Genomic DNA, 15,251 nt, shown 5'->3' with positions numbered 1-15,251 from the left:
TATGCTCAAATAAGGCGAATCATCATGAGGAAGTGACATTATTATGGGTCTTCTGCATCTGCATTTTAACCTCATTATACCAGAGTTTGATTTTATGTATGCTTGCCTTGATTTCCTGCCTCGTTCACACTCAACTTAAAGTAAAATTACAAAACTTGTGATGCTCTTAATTTTACACTTTTTAATGTCTTCCGTGGGAATTTGTCCCAAATGCCATGTCCTTCAGCTTTTTTTTTTTTTTTTCATTTTCCACCTTTTTAAATATAAACCCTGAAAAACACATGGGTTTTTTGTTGTTGTTGGGTTTTTTTCATTGATGAAGAAAGATGTCTCTTGTAATTTTGAAAAAAAAAAATTCGATTTGTTAAATAAGTTGAGACTCTTGGAGCAATACATGTATAACTTTGAAGTTAACTTTCTCTAAAGATTTGAGATATATATGACTAAAGAGATGAGGAACACGCCTGTACCCTGCTTCACATGTTGTTTACGTGACACCTTGTTTACACTGCTTTATCTACCACACATACATATATAAGGTGACAACACCAACATCCTGTTTGAGCTGGACAGTAGGCCCTAGTTGCCTGATACTCGGGCAGACAGTGATAGCGTTATGCCCTAAAAGTGATATCCCTACGCACTGAGAGTGAGTCTCACGACACGCTGAGAGCAAGTGTGCTGTATTATGTTGAGAAATGTATCGTTGCACGCACTCCACACGGACAATAAATCCATTGTACACTGAGAGCGAGGGAGTGATTTCTTTATGCACTGAAGCTGGTAACACTATACACAGAGAGTGGGTCTATTGTGTACCAAGAGTGTAAAAAGTGATTCCTTTACACCCTGATAGAGATGATACAACATACCCACGGTGAATGTGATTCTGCATCATCACTGATGTTCTTGTCTGTGTTTGATTAGGAGATCTTTTCCCTGCCACCCCTCACCAGCCCACTCACCCGCCTGCCTGCCCACACAAATGGAAACTCAATTCCTTTTTTTTTTTTTTTTTTTATGTATACCACTTCTTGCCTTCCTCTGTGTATTATATCTGGAGACCTTGAATTTGACCTGTCCGGTGTGTGTGTATTTTGATAAGTGAAAATGGTTTAAAGTTGTATACGGAAACTGTATTCAGAAATTGCAATGCTTTACTGTCTCATTATTTTCCTCCAAAGCTATGCTTTATTGACTCACTCTGCTCTAGGAAGCATCTTAGAGATTTTCTTAATTCCAGACTTTTCTAGAATTAAGGAAATCTCTTCAGCACTCCTTTATAGGTGTGCTACATTTTATTTCTGTCAACAATTGCTTTCATTTTATTTATTTAAAATTCTTTTATGGGTCATCTCCCAATCAGTCACAGCTTAGTGTTGATATCTTTTGGCCAGTCATCAGTTTTTCTGGGCATTTTATTTATTTAGACTTCAGAGGTGTCTTCTTCCAGAAGCTTTGGAAAATTTCCATGCTTCAAACTGTTCAGTTGGGTTTCTTTTTGTTTGTTTTTTTTGGCTGTGAACTATGAAAATGTCTCCATACTTCAAATTCTTGGATTTTTGTTTTGCACAACAGTCGGTGAACTTTGGAAAGATGATGTCGACCTGTGTTTTTGAGGAACCTCAACAATACAGTCTAGCACGTACATAGTGAAATTGACGAGACAGAAATCTTTTTGATGTGCATGAATTTAGCTATGTACATGTTTTAAATGCAAAGAGTAGACAGAAAAAGTTTGGGACCTGAAAATCTGTTCGCTGTTCGCCAGTTCACTATATGTGTGCCAGACTGTATGTTGCAGGGTTGTTGCTTGGTGTGTGTGATGTTGCAGTATGAGAAGTCTCCTGTGTATGAAGCTGTATTTTCTGCTTTAGCTGTAATGATAATTCTTTTCTCATGCTGCGCTCACATTCCTGTATTGTAAAAACCTCATGAAGAAATGAGAGATTTTGTGAGTTTGTCAGTGTTGGAGTGCGTGTAGAATGGCAGCTTGCACTGAATGCTTCCCATGAAGCTGAGAATGTTTTGGATTGTCATGGTTTCTATCAGGGTAATATTTTGATTATAAAACACACAGAGCCTAATTTTTTTAGTAGGGATATACTCTTTATAAATGCCATTTACTATTATTATTATGATGATGAAATATATTATTAGTGCAGGATTTCACTTGAGCGTTATGGTGTTATTCAACATCAAATTCCCATTGTAAACTAGTGGTGTTCAGGGAATTTCTTTACCTACTACGACTTCATAGTCCTATATTGCAGTGAATTATCAACAAAATTTAACATCATGGTCCTATTGTTGAGTTTTTGGTATAGACTGACTAATAGAATAATGACATCACAGTACCACTTTCGACTTTCTCATGGTGTTGGGGGCTCAGTTTATAAGAAGTGACGAGTAGTCCTCTAGGCTTACATTTTTTGTGTGTGAACCTAATGTGTAACAATAGATTGAGTTGTACACTCAACAATTCAGCTATTTCTAAAACCTAGATGAGAGCTCCAAGCTGACTTTTTATTTAAGTCATCATCATCATCAAGCGTCAGATCTGTAACAGATGTCAGCAATCATGGTTCACCATTTATCACCTTTCTTGATGCTCTCAAAAAGTTTGTACATGCATATATTGTCCATGTCTTTCTCGTTTAAATTATCCCTAGTCTTTCTCATTCAAATTATCATGGTAAAAATATTAAAAAGCAAAGTCTGAGAAGGGTAACCCTTTTTTTTGGTCCTCTGACTACTGGCTGGTCATTTTCGACAACTGAACAGTTAGTTTTTAAGGTATGCTGTGTAGTGCTCTGTAGCTAAAATATAAGACAGGTATCCTTAAACTACTACATGAACATGTACTACAATATATCTGTTGCTCAGTGTAAGACTTCCTCGATTGTAAGTGGCTTCGATAGCCTAGTGGTTAGGCTACTGGACTCGTAATCGTGAGATTGCGGGTTCGGGGGTTCGAGCCTCAGCTCGGTCCGATGTTGTGTCCTTGGGAAAGGCATTTTACACGAACTTCTCACTTGGCTCGGTCCTATCGGAGACGGACGTTAAATTAGGAGGTCCCGCCTCTTAAATAACCTAATAGTGTTGATAGGGGCGTTAAACTCATACCATTTCACCTCGATCGTATGCCACTTATTTTCATGACAGCCTATGGAATGGCAGAGTATTAAACTCAGCTATCAATGTGTCCCTGCTCATTTGATAATGAGCTTAAAGAGAGTAATAATAGGAGTCATACCTGGCCAATTTGAAAGTGGCTTTTTTTTTGTTTTGGTAATAGGTTCTCGGTGAATTCCTTGTCTTTTTTTCTAAATCACCCAAAGTCTCCTTGAGATGATATTAATCTTCAAATGAGGACAGAGCATGAGTTACCTGCAGTAAGTTATGAACTTGATCTCTCTCAGGTAGAAATTTAGAAATTCAAAGATTTGGGTCGTAACCCCCTCCCCCCAATCCTTAAAACAAAAACATGTTCTTTCTCAGCCCGTGTCCAGATGCGGGGATCAAATTGGTTCCCTTTCAAAATAACCTGGATAATGTCTTGGAGGACATCAAACGTCTGTGACATCAACAGAGCAGACTCAAAATATGGTCTTGTTTTCTTTCTGTTATTGCTGATGGCTCCAGGACACTACTTATGGGTCCTACTCCTTTTTTTCCTCTCTTTTTCTTTTTCCCCGTCTTTTAAGCTTTTTCCCCCCGGCGTTAAATTACTGTTATTATGTCAATGTGCTTTTCTTTACTAAAACGAGCAAACCGGTACTAAAATCTTTCTGTCATCTGTGTGAGGACTACTTTATCTTCTCTCTGCTCTGTTGAACCTTCTTTGTGTCTATACACTACTGCCTTTAGCTTCACAACCCGGTCTGGGCTCAGTGTGGGTTGATGTCTCAACTCCTGCTATCTTGTACATTTTTAAAATGGAGCAATTTATGCATTGTATCCCTCTGAAGAAAAAGCAATACGGTACAAATTTACAGACTTTTTTACTTTTTTTTCCCCCCCAAGACACAAACAGCTATGAATATTATTTGCGTTTACCTTGGATTGAAGCTTGTGTGAATGAAGGACAAGACGCTGAAAGTAAAGTATTGCGTTGTCAAGAAAAGAAATATATGGAGAAATTGTGGCAATAAGACTTTTCTGACTCCACCTTAAAAACACATTTTTCATGTACAGTACTGTATGTCAGTTTATTTGTGGATGTCTGTGAGTGTCTGTCTGAACCTCTTCTCCAATTGAGGATCATAACGCTGTTACCCATTTGTACATTAGAAAATATTTGAACGTGTCTGTGCATTTATGCACTTGTGTTTGTATGTGCAAATTTCTGAGTGTGTGTGAGAGTAGGGGGTGCACACGTCTGCCCATAAGCGCTAGAACAGTGCTGTGCGCTGCACTCTTTAATTTACCTGTGTTTTTACTTTCCTACCACAATGTTATATATGCATGCCCTTATGTTGAATGAAGAGACGGTTTGTCTGGATTTTGTGTAGAATTTACATTTTTGCCTTTTCTTTTCTCTTTTTTTTTCATTTATGAAATGACTTGAAAGTTTGAAATGTAAGAATAAGTTTGAACCAAACTCCTTCCCCCTTAAACATTGTATTATACAGTGCACAGTTATGTAATTAATGTATACCTTATGTATTATAATAAATAAACAAAAAATGAGACCACACTGTAGTCTTGTTGTTGATTTTGTGGTCATGATTTGTTGTTGTCTTCATCAATTTATCAGTCTTTTCTCCTCACTTCTTGCTCTCCAGCCCAGCCAAACAAAATGATAGTTTTGCTGGTGGTAAGTGCAGCCTGCTACTTCTTCTATTCAGTAGCAACACTTTCTGGGCTCACTGTATAAACAACTCAACAAAAATGCAGAAGTTTTATCACAAAAATTATTTTAAAGTGTTTTTTGGCTCTTTCCACACCCATAGGTCATATATCAGTTGACCAAAAAAAAACCTTTACCCATGGAGATATCCATAAAAATGGGTAAAATAGAGATAGAAACACACGATTTCACAGACATACTTGTTCACCCTTCAGATTTATTGTGACAAATTTACAAGTAGGCCTATATAAGAGAGTAACAAACAAAAAAAGAAGGAGAGATCAGGAAGATGTTTGATAGGAAAGAAGGAGCAAACCACACCAGAGCACCCGCCAACCACCCACTTATGGTCTTTGGTGTAAATTCCAAACTATGGGTGATTGACGGGTGCTCTAGTGTGGCTTGCTCCTTTCCTTTCAAACATCTATCTTCCTGATCTCTCCTCCTTTTTTGTGTTTGTTACTCTCTTGTAACACCTCTAATTTTCGGCACTTATATGACCTTACTGTGTTGCAAGTGTCGTAAAACTCTGACTAAAACTTTTTAAAATTCCAAACCATTTGCAAAAGAGATTCCGTGTCTGCATAGGGGACTTTGTTTCTATATATGTATCAACATAACAATACCTCGTTCAACTGTATCTTTGGAGTAGCCATGGCTGCTCCCAAGGTAGTGTTGTTTTTGTTACGTATTTCTCCTTCCAGTTGGTTCAGCTTGCTTCCTGTCAATTTTTAAATGAATTGTGCACTTTGGGGCAGATTATAGGCTTTCCCGTAGGTAAAGGTTTTTTGTGTCAGTAGGTAAGTGCCAAAGATAAAAGCTGTTACTGAGGACTAACATACAAAGAAATGAAATGAGAAATGGGTTGTGTTTAACGGCTTAATTAACACTACTGGGTCATTTAAGAGACGGGACATCCTAGTTTAACATCGATCTCCAAAAGGACTGAGCCAAATAGGAAATTTGTGTAAAGCGCATTTTCTAAGTACATCATTTAGAATCCACAAACCCTCAGTCTCACGATTATGGGTCTGGTAGCCTAACCACTAGGTTACTGACCCAGACCTACCACTCATCCCCATATAATCGGGATATCCTTTTTTTTTTGTGCTCCAAATCTCAAGCATCCCAATTTCAATCGCATGCACCCAGATTTTTTTGTCCAACTACTGCGCATAATTTTTCTTTAAACTAACTCTGCCTTCATATATTTATGGACACCCCTTGAAAATTTTAAAGTCAGCTTGGCAGTCACCCTAGGACTAGTCATTGATCCCGATTTTTTTTCCCTAGATCCCAATTCTTTTCCTCTTGAGATCCTGAGAAAAAAAAGAAGAAGGATAAGGAGAATGGATGTTCGATAGGAAAGAAGGAGCAGAGCACTTGCCAACCACCCACAGTTTCACAAAAACAACATACTCTAAACAACACCATCAACAGCCACAACAACAGACAGATTTTCAACAACAATAGTTTCCGGATCTCCCAACATCCATAAGGGACAATCTTTAGTTTCAGATTCAAATTTGTTTAACTCTTTATCTCTGAGGGGGGGTAAACCCACTGTGCCGAGGCCCATTTTTAGTACTAAATCTAAAAATGACGAAAACGTCACTAAGTTGATCATTAAATCAAAACGATAAAGAGTTAAGTGGCTCTGCTGCAAATTTGAAAATAATAAACTGTTTTGAGATGGACATTCTCAATAACAATAGATGGGTTCATGACAACATCAGACAGTTTCTGTATACTACTGGTTATGATCATATCTCTTTGACATAAAAAGGTTTGACACTGATATTAGGCTTCCTTATTTTTTTTTTTTGTTCTGTTCATTTTGCAATCACAATTGTACCTAATTTTCTTTCCAATGATAAATCCTAACATCAAACAAATTGAATCTTAATTTTAATGCCTGAGAAGACTGGCAGAAAAACTCAAAAGAACAAGGAAAACAGAATTAGCATTGTTGCAGCAAGAAATCTTCATTGAAAAAAATCACAAACAAAATCACCATAATTGTCAGTTTATCATTTCAAGGTTTCAAAGAACACAAATATGCAAAAATACAAAAATGCAATGAAAGCACTTTTTTTTAAAAATTAATTAATTTGCCTCGTAGCAAGCAAACGCATCGAGTGACAGCGTAGAGCCGTAAGAGGATCAAATCTGAGAGGCTCATCTCACCACAGGAGAAAGAAAATACTGTTAGATGATAATTATTACCCCTTATTTCAATAGGGCCTAACTGCAATGAAGCTTGAGAATATGTTGTGAGTGCCTGGAGAAAGGTCCCAGTGGTTGCAAATATCCTATATTGTCAGATTTTGCATGTAGTTAACTTTGATTCTATGTATAACATGACTATAATATTCCTATATATCCAGGGTAGTTTACTATATAGGCCTTATTAAGAAATAAAATTTTCATTTATTCTGCTCCAGTTTTACAAATTGGAAATACGCTTTTGTTTTCTTTTAGGAGGGCTGGGGGTGGGGAATTCTCAGATTTGAACCCTTCACACCCTTCATCATCAATTTGTTGAAAGACAACAACAAAAATGTGCTGTACAAAAATTACACTCAAGCGGAAAATCCACATAGATGTCAGATCAATTCATCTTGCGTTTCTCAGTCAAGGTATTAAGTTTGATTTATACTCTGCACAAACAAAAATAAATAAGTTGTGAATAAGCAGTCGATAACAAAAAATTGTAAAGTCTGTAAATTATCACCATGAAGATGCCAAAAAACACATTAACAACAATATCACAGAATTAATTGGACCCTCTTGTATAACCCTGTGGCACGAGTATCTTTCTTCTCTGTAACATTTATCTTGAATACAAAGTCCCACTGATAGTGGTAGGATATCAAAAGATATTGGGATATTCTAGGATATGTTAATTCCATTATTATGCGAGTTCAAGAGGACACTAGGGTGTTTCCAGGGTAAATATGTCTCCCTCAATCGTTCTTGGTCGTCACCATGGTCATAACACAATTGTGAGGCAGCGTGGTAAAACGGGTGCTAGTCAAAATAACGAATCCAAGAAAACGGCTTTTTTTCCACTGGTTTGGCAATTTCTACCGAGTTTTTGTTTTTTGGCTAAACACCTTTTATATCAAATTAAAAACACACGTCTGTGAATTTTACTTTTTACAAGTTTATTAAAGGCATAAAATGTAAATTTTCAGTTTTCAAGGACTCTCAAGCTAATATATGGTATCAACCAAACTTTGGTGGCCATTTTCTCGCTAAATTTTACTTCTGAAACCAGGTGAACCCACCCCTTTCAATCACATATATCTCGATTTTTATTCAAGATAGATCGGAAAGCCCCTATAATTTTTCAACGACAGCAAGATAAATGAACAAGCTGTAAGTCGATATTATAATACCTTCATATGCTCAAAAATTGACGAGCACCTGATTCCACTGCATTGTGACCAAATGACTCAGGTGATTTTTTGTTCTTTTGAGAAAACTTAATTAAAAGAAGTGCATAAGTGAGTCAACCTTATGACATGATCAAAAGTGAAAGTGTCTCAATAATAACAATAATAATAATAGCAATAATACATGAAACAAAAGTCCATTACATTGTAGATACAACACATAACACAAGTAACAGGCATTTTTATCCTACTAATAATTAATATAGTCCTGGAGAAAATTACAGAGGCCATCGTGCTATGACCGTGTCTATGTACGTCTACTCTCAGCACCGACCAGGCATCAGGGGCACTTGAGGGAGCAGGAGATGAGGGGGAGGGATTACAAACGACTAGTATCCTGTCCCAGACGTGTCATAGTATCATCGTTCCTGTTGCACATAGGTTCGATTTCTTTCCATTCCCACTATAGTATGTCTGTAGTGTTTCTTACTTTTTAATTCCTAACACAAAATGAACATTGTAATGTGAGTACATTGTTATGTGAGTGTATTTTCTCTTCACTTAAACTTTCCTACTTCTAAATCTGGACACAGGAATTCATAAACCCATTTTAACATCCTATCCAACAGTATTCAAGAGTAAAATTACTTCAAACCTCAATGTCTCCACTCTTAACTTGAGAGCAAAGTTGTTACGTTTTCTGGTTACTATTAAAAGAACCAGACAACAAATTCTTCAAAAAATAAATCTGACTAACAAACAAAAGATATTTGTTTCCACTACATCACAACCACTAAACTACACAGATTAATGTCATGGGCACACTAATTTGGACAAAAATGTTATATGTATACGCTTTTGCAAAAAAATTTAGCAGATATATTTGATCTTCACTGAACACTGAGCCTTTGTGCACGGCCATTTAGCTCATTGCTGGAAACAAATCTACCATAGCTTGAACCACATGTGTTCAAATACAGAGGTGCCAACTGGCTATGTACAAAAATCCAGAACTTTTCTGGCCATGTGAACACACATCCATGGGTACTCAAAACTTACTGATCATAATGCTGTTTCATAAATCTTGCATCAAGACTATTTTTAAGGACCTAGTCAGCTCAAAGTCCGACAAAATGAGGACAGTTTCAGAAACCTGACACCTCTGCAAATAATGCACACCCACCCGTATGCACCTGTGATCTGCACAAGGTCAGATCCGCCCACACTCAGCACTTCCTGTATTTTAATGAGAACACTTATCGGAAGAACAAGGATGAAAACCTCCCTGAGAATTTTAACCTTTGACCCCAGTCAATGGCAAGCCTTTAAAAAGCATGACATTGATATCTTTATTTTTTATGCTGTCTAGGTCTATGTTTCATGCATTTCTAATTGCTGGCACTATAATACTGATCAGAATGCTGGAAGTTATATGATATGATGCTTTTAAAAAAAGGAAGTGAGATATCTGATACATTACTATATATATATATCAGTGACAACACTAGAGGAAGACGCACAAACCAAGGTCATTTCTAGGATATTTCTCAGAGACATCTGTAAGATTTCACGTATATTTTGGTAGATATAATTATGTCAGAATCACACGGCAAGCAAAGTTCTTGGCAATAGATTAAAAGCAGATCTGAGTTCTAATAACAAACCGTGAACAACTTCACATACAAAACAATGTCATTAAATAATAGGAATGTCTACCTCCTTGGCCACAGAACAAAGACAAGCGAAAAGCCAGGAAAATCATCATTAATTTCTTTTTCTTTTCCTCATATGGCATCTAATCTAGGTGACTTAGTGATTAAATATATCATGGATGTAGCATCCACAAGCTGTTAAATTGTTCTAAACACAGAAAACAAACATTTTTCAGAAAACAGAAAGAACTGTTTGATTTTTTAAAGTAATTGGACCCCATTTATGTATCATTTCTTGCTTTGTTCAACACTTAAAATTTGAACTTCAAAAAAATATTTCTGAAGCACATTGGTACCACAGATTAAGAAACGGCTAAGAAACAATGTTTTTGATCAGTTTGGGCTTAAAACATCTAAGCAGCTGGCTTACAATATGTAGAAATAAATTTTAAAACCTCCAAAAGAATGGGATAGTCGATAGTCACACCTTCTAAATTCTGAGAAAAGCAACTTCAATTACAACACAACCCTGTAACACAAACTTTTCATGGGATCAGAGAATTTCTTTGCGTCAAGCAAATTTCATGTTTAGAATGAAATTGCAAAGCATAGAATAAAGAGGGGGGGGGGAGGGAAGGAGAGGGGAATTTGAAGGAGTTTCGTGTTGATTTAATGAACTCATGTATAACAATGTCTAGTGTTCAAATGAACATAAGCTTCCCGTTTCCCAACAGAAAGAATAGTGACCCTCAAAGAATAGCTGGAATTCCTCTACTCAGAACTCTGACTGTTTTATCACAATAGTTTGAGAGAGGAGAAAGATAAAAATATGAAGTACAGATGAACCTGACATGGCGGTCACCTCTTCATTGCAAAAATTGTTCACCAATTGTTTTCACACTATGTGTGTACTTTCAATCAATGCAAAGAAGCTCTTCTGATGGACAAAAATATTGATGAAATGAAATGGTAATATAGAATTAAGATTTCAGATTTCAAACCATCTGTTGACTTTGTCAAATCTAGTAAGTGACAATAACTCAGACCCTGTCCATAGTGGCCAACTATTTATAAGGGTCACTTTTCGCTGTGATCTTGACGGTCCGCTATGATCAGATTCAACTGTAAAACGTACAGGGTATCACTAAAAACATGCAAAACATGACTATGCCTGTTCTGTTATTGCAGTCTACAATTTATTTACACACACTCACATATCAAGAGCTCAGTGTAAGACTTGGTCATACATCACTTTCAAAATGGCCTTTGGCGGAATCAAAGATAGTACATAACAAGATGGTCCATTCAGCCACAAAAGTGTCCGCGTAAGTCCACTAATTGCTTCAGATGGCGCTGCAGTCTTTGTTTTGAAGCTCTCTTTTGTTTCTCCAGAAGAAGAACAGGAATAGCACCCCCTTGCGTGTGAAAATCGACTGCTGTTCATTAGCTGTTCGGATTCATTCAGTGTAGAGTTTTAGGTTTTTTTCATTTTATGACCACTCGCCTCTCATTCTAAAGTCAAATTAAACAAAGAAAACAATCGCCCCTTCCACCGAAAGAGTTTTTTGTCCGCGTAGCCTTTTTTTTAAAAAGTTATTCCGAAATTTGAATTCTAATTTATTAAAAAACTTTTTAGTTTCACTTCGGGTTTTTTCACACAAGTAGGGCAACTCTGTTTGCAAAGTCTGCGCATTTGCAAAGAGGGTGCCACCGTACTTTGAGGACACTTTTTTAATTGGATCAAAGAGAGGAGTGAACCATCTTGTTATGTACAATCCTTGGCGGAATCTTACAGTAAGTAGTCAATATATGCGTATACATACACAACACACTTCCAGACACACATATTAACTTCTGCACATACACCGCCTATGTACAGTTTCCCTAAAATCCCTTGCTAGAGACCGGATACCACAGACAATAAAGATATTCTCTGAGTTATGAAGAATATGTGCATCTACTGACAGGGCAGTTTAAAAGCATATAGAGAAAACAATTTATTTCAAAAAAATGTTTCTTCCTCTCTGAAGATGCTTTATACACACTAAATCCCGGCTCCTGAAACAAAAAAATGAATCCTCCTCAAACACTAAAACTTCTGCTCAGTGTAACACAAAAAGAGCTTGTTTCTTTTCCAAAGACATGGAACGTCTTGGCAACACTGATGTCAAGTGTGTTTCACAGCAAACTTACACATAGTTACACTGTTTATATTAATTTAACTTACAATATATAACAATCGGATACAGAATTGTTAACAGGATATAGTACACGTCACTAAATAAATACAACATTGTGCACCAAAGGTTGCAAGAGGCAGTTCTCACAAGAATCATTCTAATCCAGACACTTGCTACATATTAATTGGTACATCAACAAAACTGCAAGAAATCACAAAAACTTGAACTCACTGAAACTACTGAAGTTAGAGCAAAGCCATGGCATATCACTGCAATAACAAATACAGCTTTCATATCCCCAGTGCTCTGCCCGGAGCCCTTGGAGAGATTGTGGAGGATAATGTAGAATATCAAATCAAATATCAGGTCTTAATTACACAATACGACAATGCTGTATTTTCTCGACACAGAACTGTCATCCATATGTGACAATTACACAGGCCATTTTAACAATAAACACTTTTTGGCTTCATTGTGGATGAATTAACATACGCATTTACTTTCAAGTTGTGGAACCTCGGAAGTAGACGGGAGAAGGAGGGAGAGAGAGAGAGAGAGAGACAGAGACAGAGACAGAGAGACACAGAGAGAGAGAGAGAGAGAGAGAGAGAAAGAGAGAGAGAGAGAGAGAGAGAGAGAAAGAGAGAGCAAAGGAAAGAGAAACAGGGAGGAAGAGATAGAAGGGGAGAGAGAGGGACAAGAGACAGATAGGGAGGGAGAGGGAGAGGGAGAGAAAGAGAAAGAGAGGGTGGGGGAAGAGTTGATGGAGTAGGGGACGGGGGAAGAACACTCAACATACTGCTACTATAATACGGATCAACTCTCTGGAAACACACATTAACAAAAACTTCTTCAAATTTAAGTTTTTTGCTTTTCATAGGGAGCCCTCAATATTTAACATAGCATTTTTCTCTGGGTTTCAGCTCTGTATCCCCCTTGCACTGTAGAACCTTCTTCTATAAGACACAAGCTAGAGATACTCCAATCTGGAAACAATCTTACCACATTATTTAAGGACAAGATGATCCGCATCATCATCATTGCCTATCTCACTCTGCATCCGGGTTTTGGCCATGAACTGTTTGTATTTTTCCTTTTCTTTTAAAAACCTACAGTGGGCAATTTCATTCAGGCTCAGTGGCAGGTAGTTACATGTAACAGAATGCATTTAATACCCCGTTAACACTGTTGGGTGATTCAGGAAACAGAACCTTCAAATTCGATGACATCTTTGATAGCACTGAACAAAGTGAAGAGTCTTGAAAAACTCCCCATGGAACCCAATTTCAAGACATTTTCTTCACGTTTTCACAGTGCTGTCTCTTCTCAGAAGACGTTGTTAAAAAATGTCCACGCTAAAAACAGCTATGCTCAAACCACCTTACAACCCCTCTTTGTTCATTCAAGCAGACTGCTTCCAAAATATGTGTTTGTATGTAGAGTTTACATAGTTTGTCAGGCCTTCCTCTCAGTCATTTTCCTTGCGGTCCATCTCCCAGGGTTACTGTAAGCTGGTGTTTCTGTCTCAGTCTCTGCATACACACACACAAGAACTAAGTAGCACCTCAGATGAAGGGCAGTGTTCCATTCCATTTGATATCTGCCCCATACCACCTGTGGGGTGAGAGAAGGTGGTTGGGGGGGAGGGGGGGAGTAGAGAAAGACATAGTCATATATTGTGTTTTTGTAACATTTTCAAGGCACTTGCAGCACAATCATGTCATATAAATTATGCCTGAGATTGAGGGTTTTACAAGAGAGTAACAAACACAAGAAAGAAAAGTGGGAGATAAGGACGATAGACTTTCGATAGGAAAGAAGGAGCAAACCACATCAGAGTACCCATCCACAAATAACGTCAGAGAAATGGGGAAGGTGGAGAAAGCAAACAAACAAAACATTTCAAAAAGTTTTTCAAAATAGAGCCAATCCATTCTGTCACAAAGTCCTTTACAATAGTACGTATAATACATTTTTTGTACCCTACTTAAAGGGAATATGTGTTTACATTGCATATTAATGTATTTGTGTCGACACGATGTTACATATTATTTATGTTACATATATTTTGTGTCATAAAAGCTGGGGAAACCAGACAGTCAGTTTCTTCTCATGGGGTGGGGCCTACCAATAAAGCATGTATAGTACAGTCCACTTAAATTGCACCTGTCTTTGTTTCAGTAGAGGTTTTACGGCACTCGCAACTGCATTAGGGGTGGATGTCAACAGAGAAGTCCTTACAAGGAATCAGACTTACCCTGCTCACCTCTCTAGCTTCAACAGCACAAAGTTTGCTTTGACTATCAAGGCATCCCGGAAATAGTGGGTCACAAGAATGTGACAAACAGACTAAAGAAGTAGAGGAAAATGACAATAGTAAGGATTAGGAAAGAAAAAGCAGCAGTTCCTTGTTGCAGTTCAGGCACAGTTATGAGTATGACATCGATGAATCAGCCCAATTACAATTCTACTATGTATAAGAAAAGGTTAATGTCCAGCACATGTTTAATCCGAAAACAGACATAAATCAAGAGAAAATAATATCCTCCTTTTTTTTCCTTCTGTTTGACAAATTCTCTAAAACCAAAACCCGGCTAAGCTGAAGACAATTCAGAGGTCCCACTGATTTCTTATGAAGGAGATAAGATGAATTTACTAAGGAAAAAAAAGTGTTTCATACATGACACCAGACCAGAAAACAACCTACTTTGTCATAATGCACTGTTCTAAAGGTGGTATCTTGTTTTCTGCTTCCTTCCTTGCTAGTCCAGTCTTTGGTCGTGGGCGGCCGATCCTTGTCTCTGATTGAATAAAAGAAATTATTTGTAGGATATTTCATAAAGAAGATGAGTTCTTATAGAATGACTCAAAGGGACTTTAAAATAAACGATTATTTCTCCATCCATCAATTTGTCTTTTCATCCATCTGTCTATACTATTCATTAACCCCACCATCGATTTATTCACCCGTCCACTCACCTACCCATCTATCTACCCAGCAATGCATTTCATCCATCCATCCATCTATCCACCAATCCATTGCTCTATGCATCCATCCACCCACCCACCCATGCATACATCCACCCAACCAGCCATCCATTCATTTATCTCTCTCTCCATCCGTCCATTCATCTATCCATCCATCCATCCATCCATCCATCCATCCATC

General features: G+C 37.4%; 1 protein-coding gene across 1 annotated transcript in view; it reads right to left on the bottom strand.

The window, feature by feature from the left end:
• Positions 1-12,945: 12,945 nt before the first annotated feature.
• The window catches only part of LOC101855150 (inactive ubiquitin carboxyl-terminal hydrolase MINDY-4B), a gene marked incomplete in the record, with an annotated part of 23,906 nt that continues 21,600 nt past the window's right edge, over positions 12,946-15,251 (bottom strand). Inside the window, 2 exon segments of the mRNA XM_013089204.2 lie at positions 12,946-13,696; positions 14,790-14,883. Coding sequence (XP_012944658.1) covers positions 13,648-13,696; positions 14,790-14,883 — 143 coding nt within the window.

The sequence above is a fragment of the Aplysia californica genome, unplaced genomic scaffold, assembly GCF_000002075.1.
Source record: "Aplysia californica isolate F4 #8 unplaced genomic scaffold, AplCal3.0 scaffold00894, whole genome shotgun sequence".
Taxonomy (NCBI): Eukaryota; Metazoa; Mollusca; class Gastropoda; order Aplysiida; family Aplysiidae; genus Aplysia; species Aplysia californica.
The sequence above is the reverse complement of the archived record's forward strand: the minus strand, read 5'-3'. Positions and strand labels throughout refer to the sequence as shown.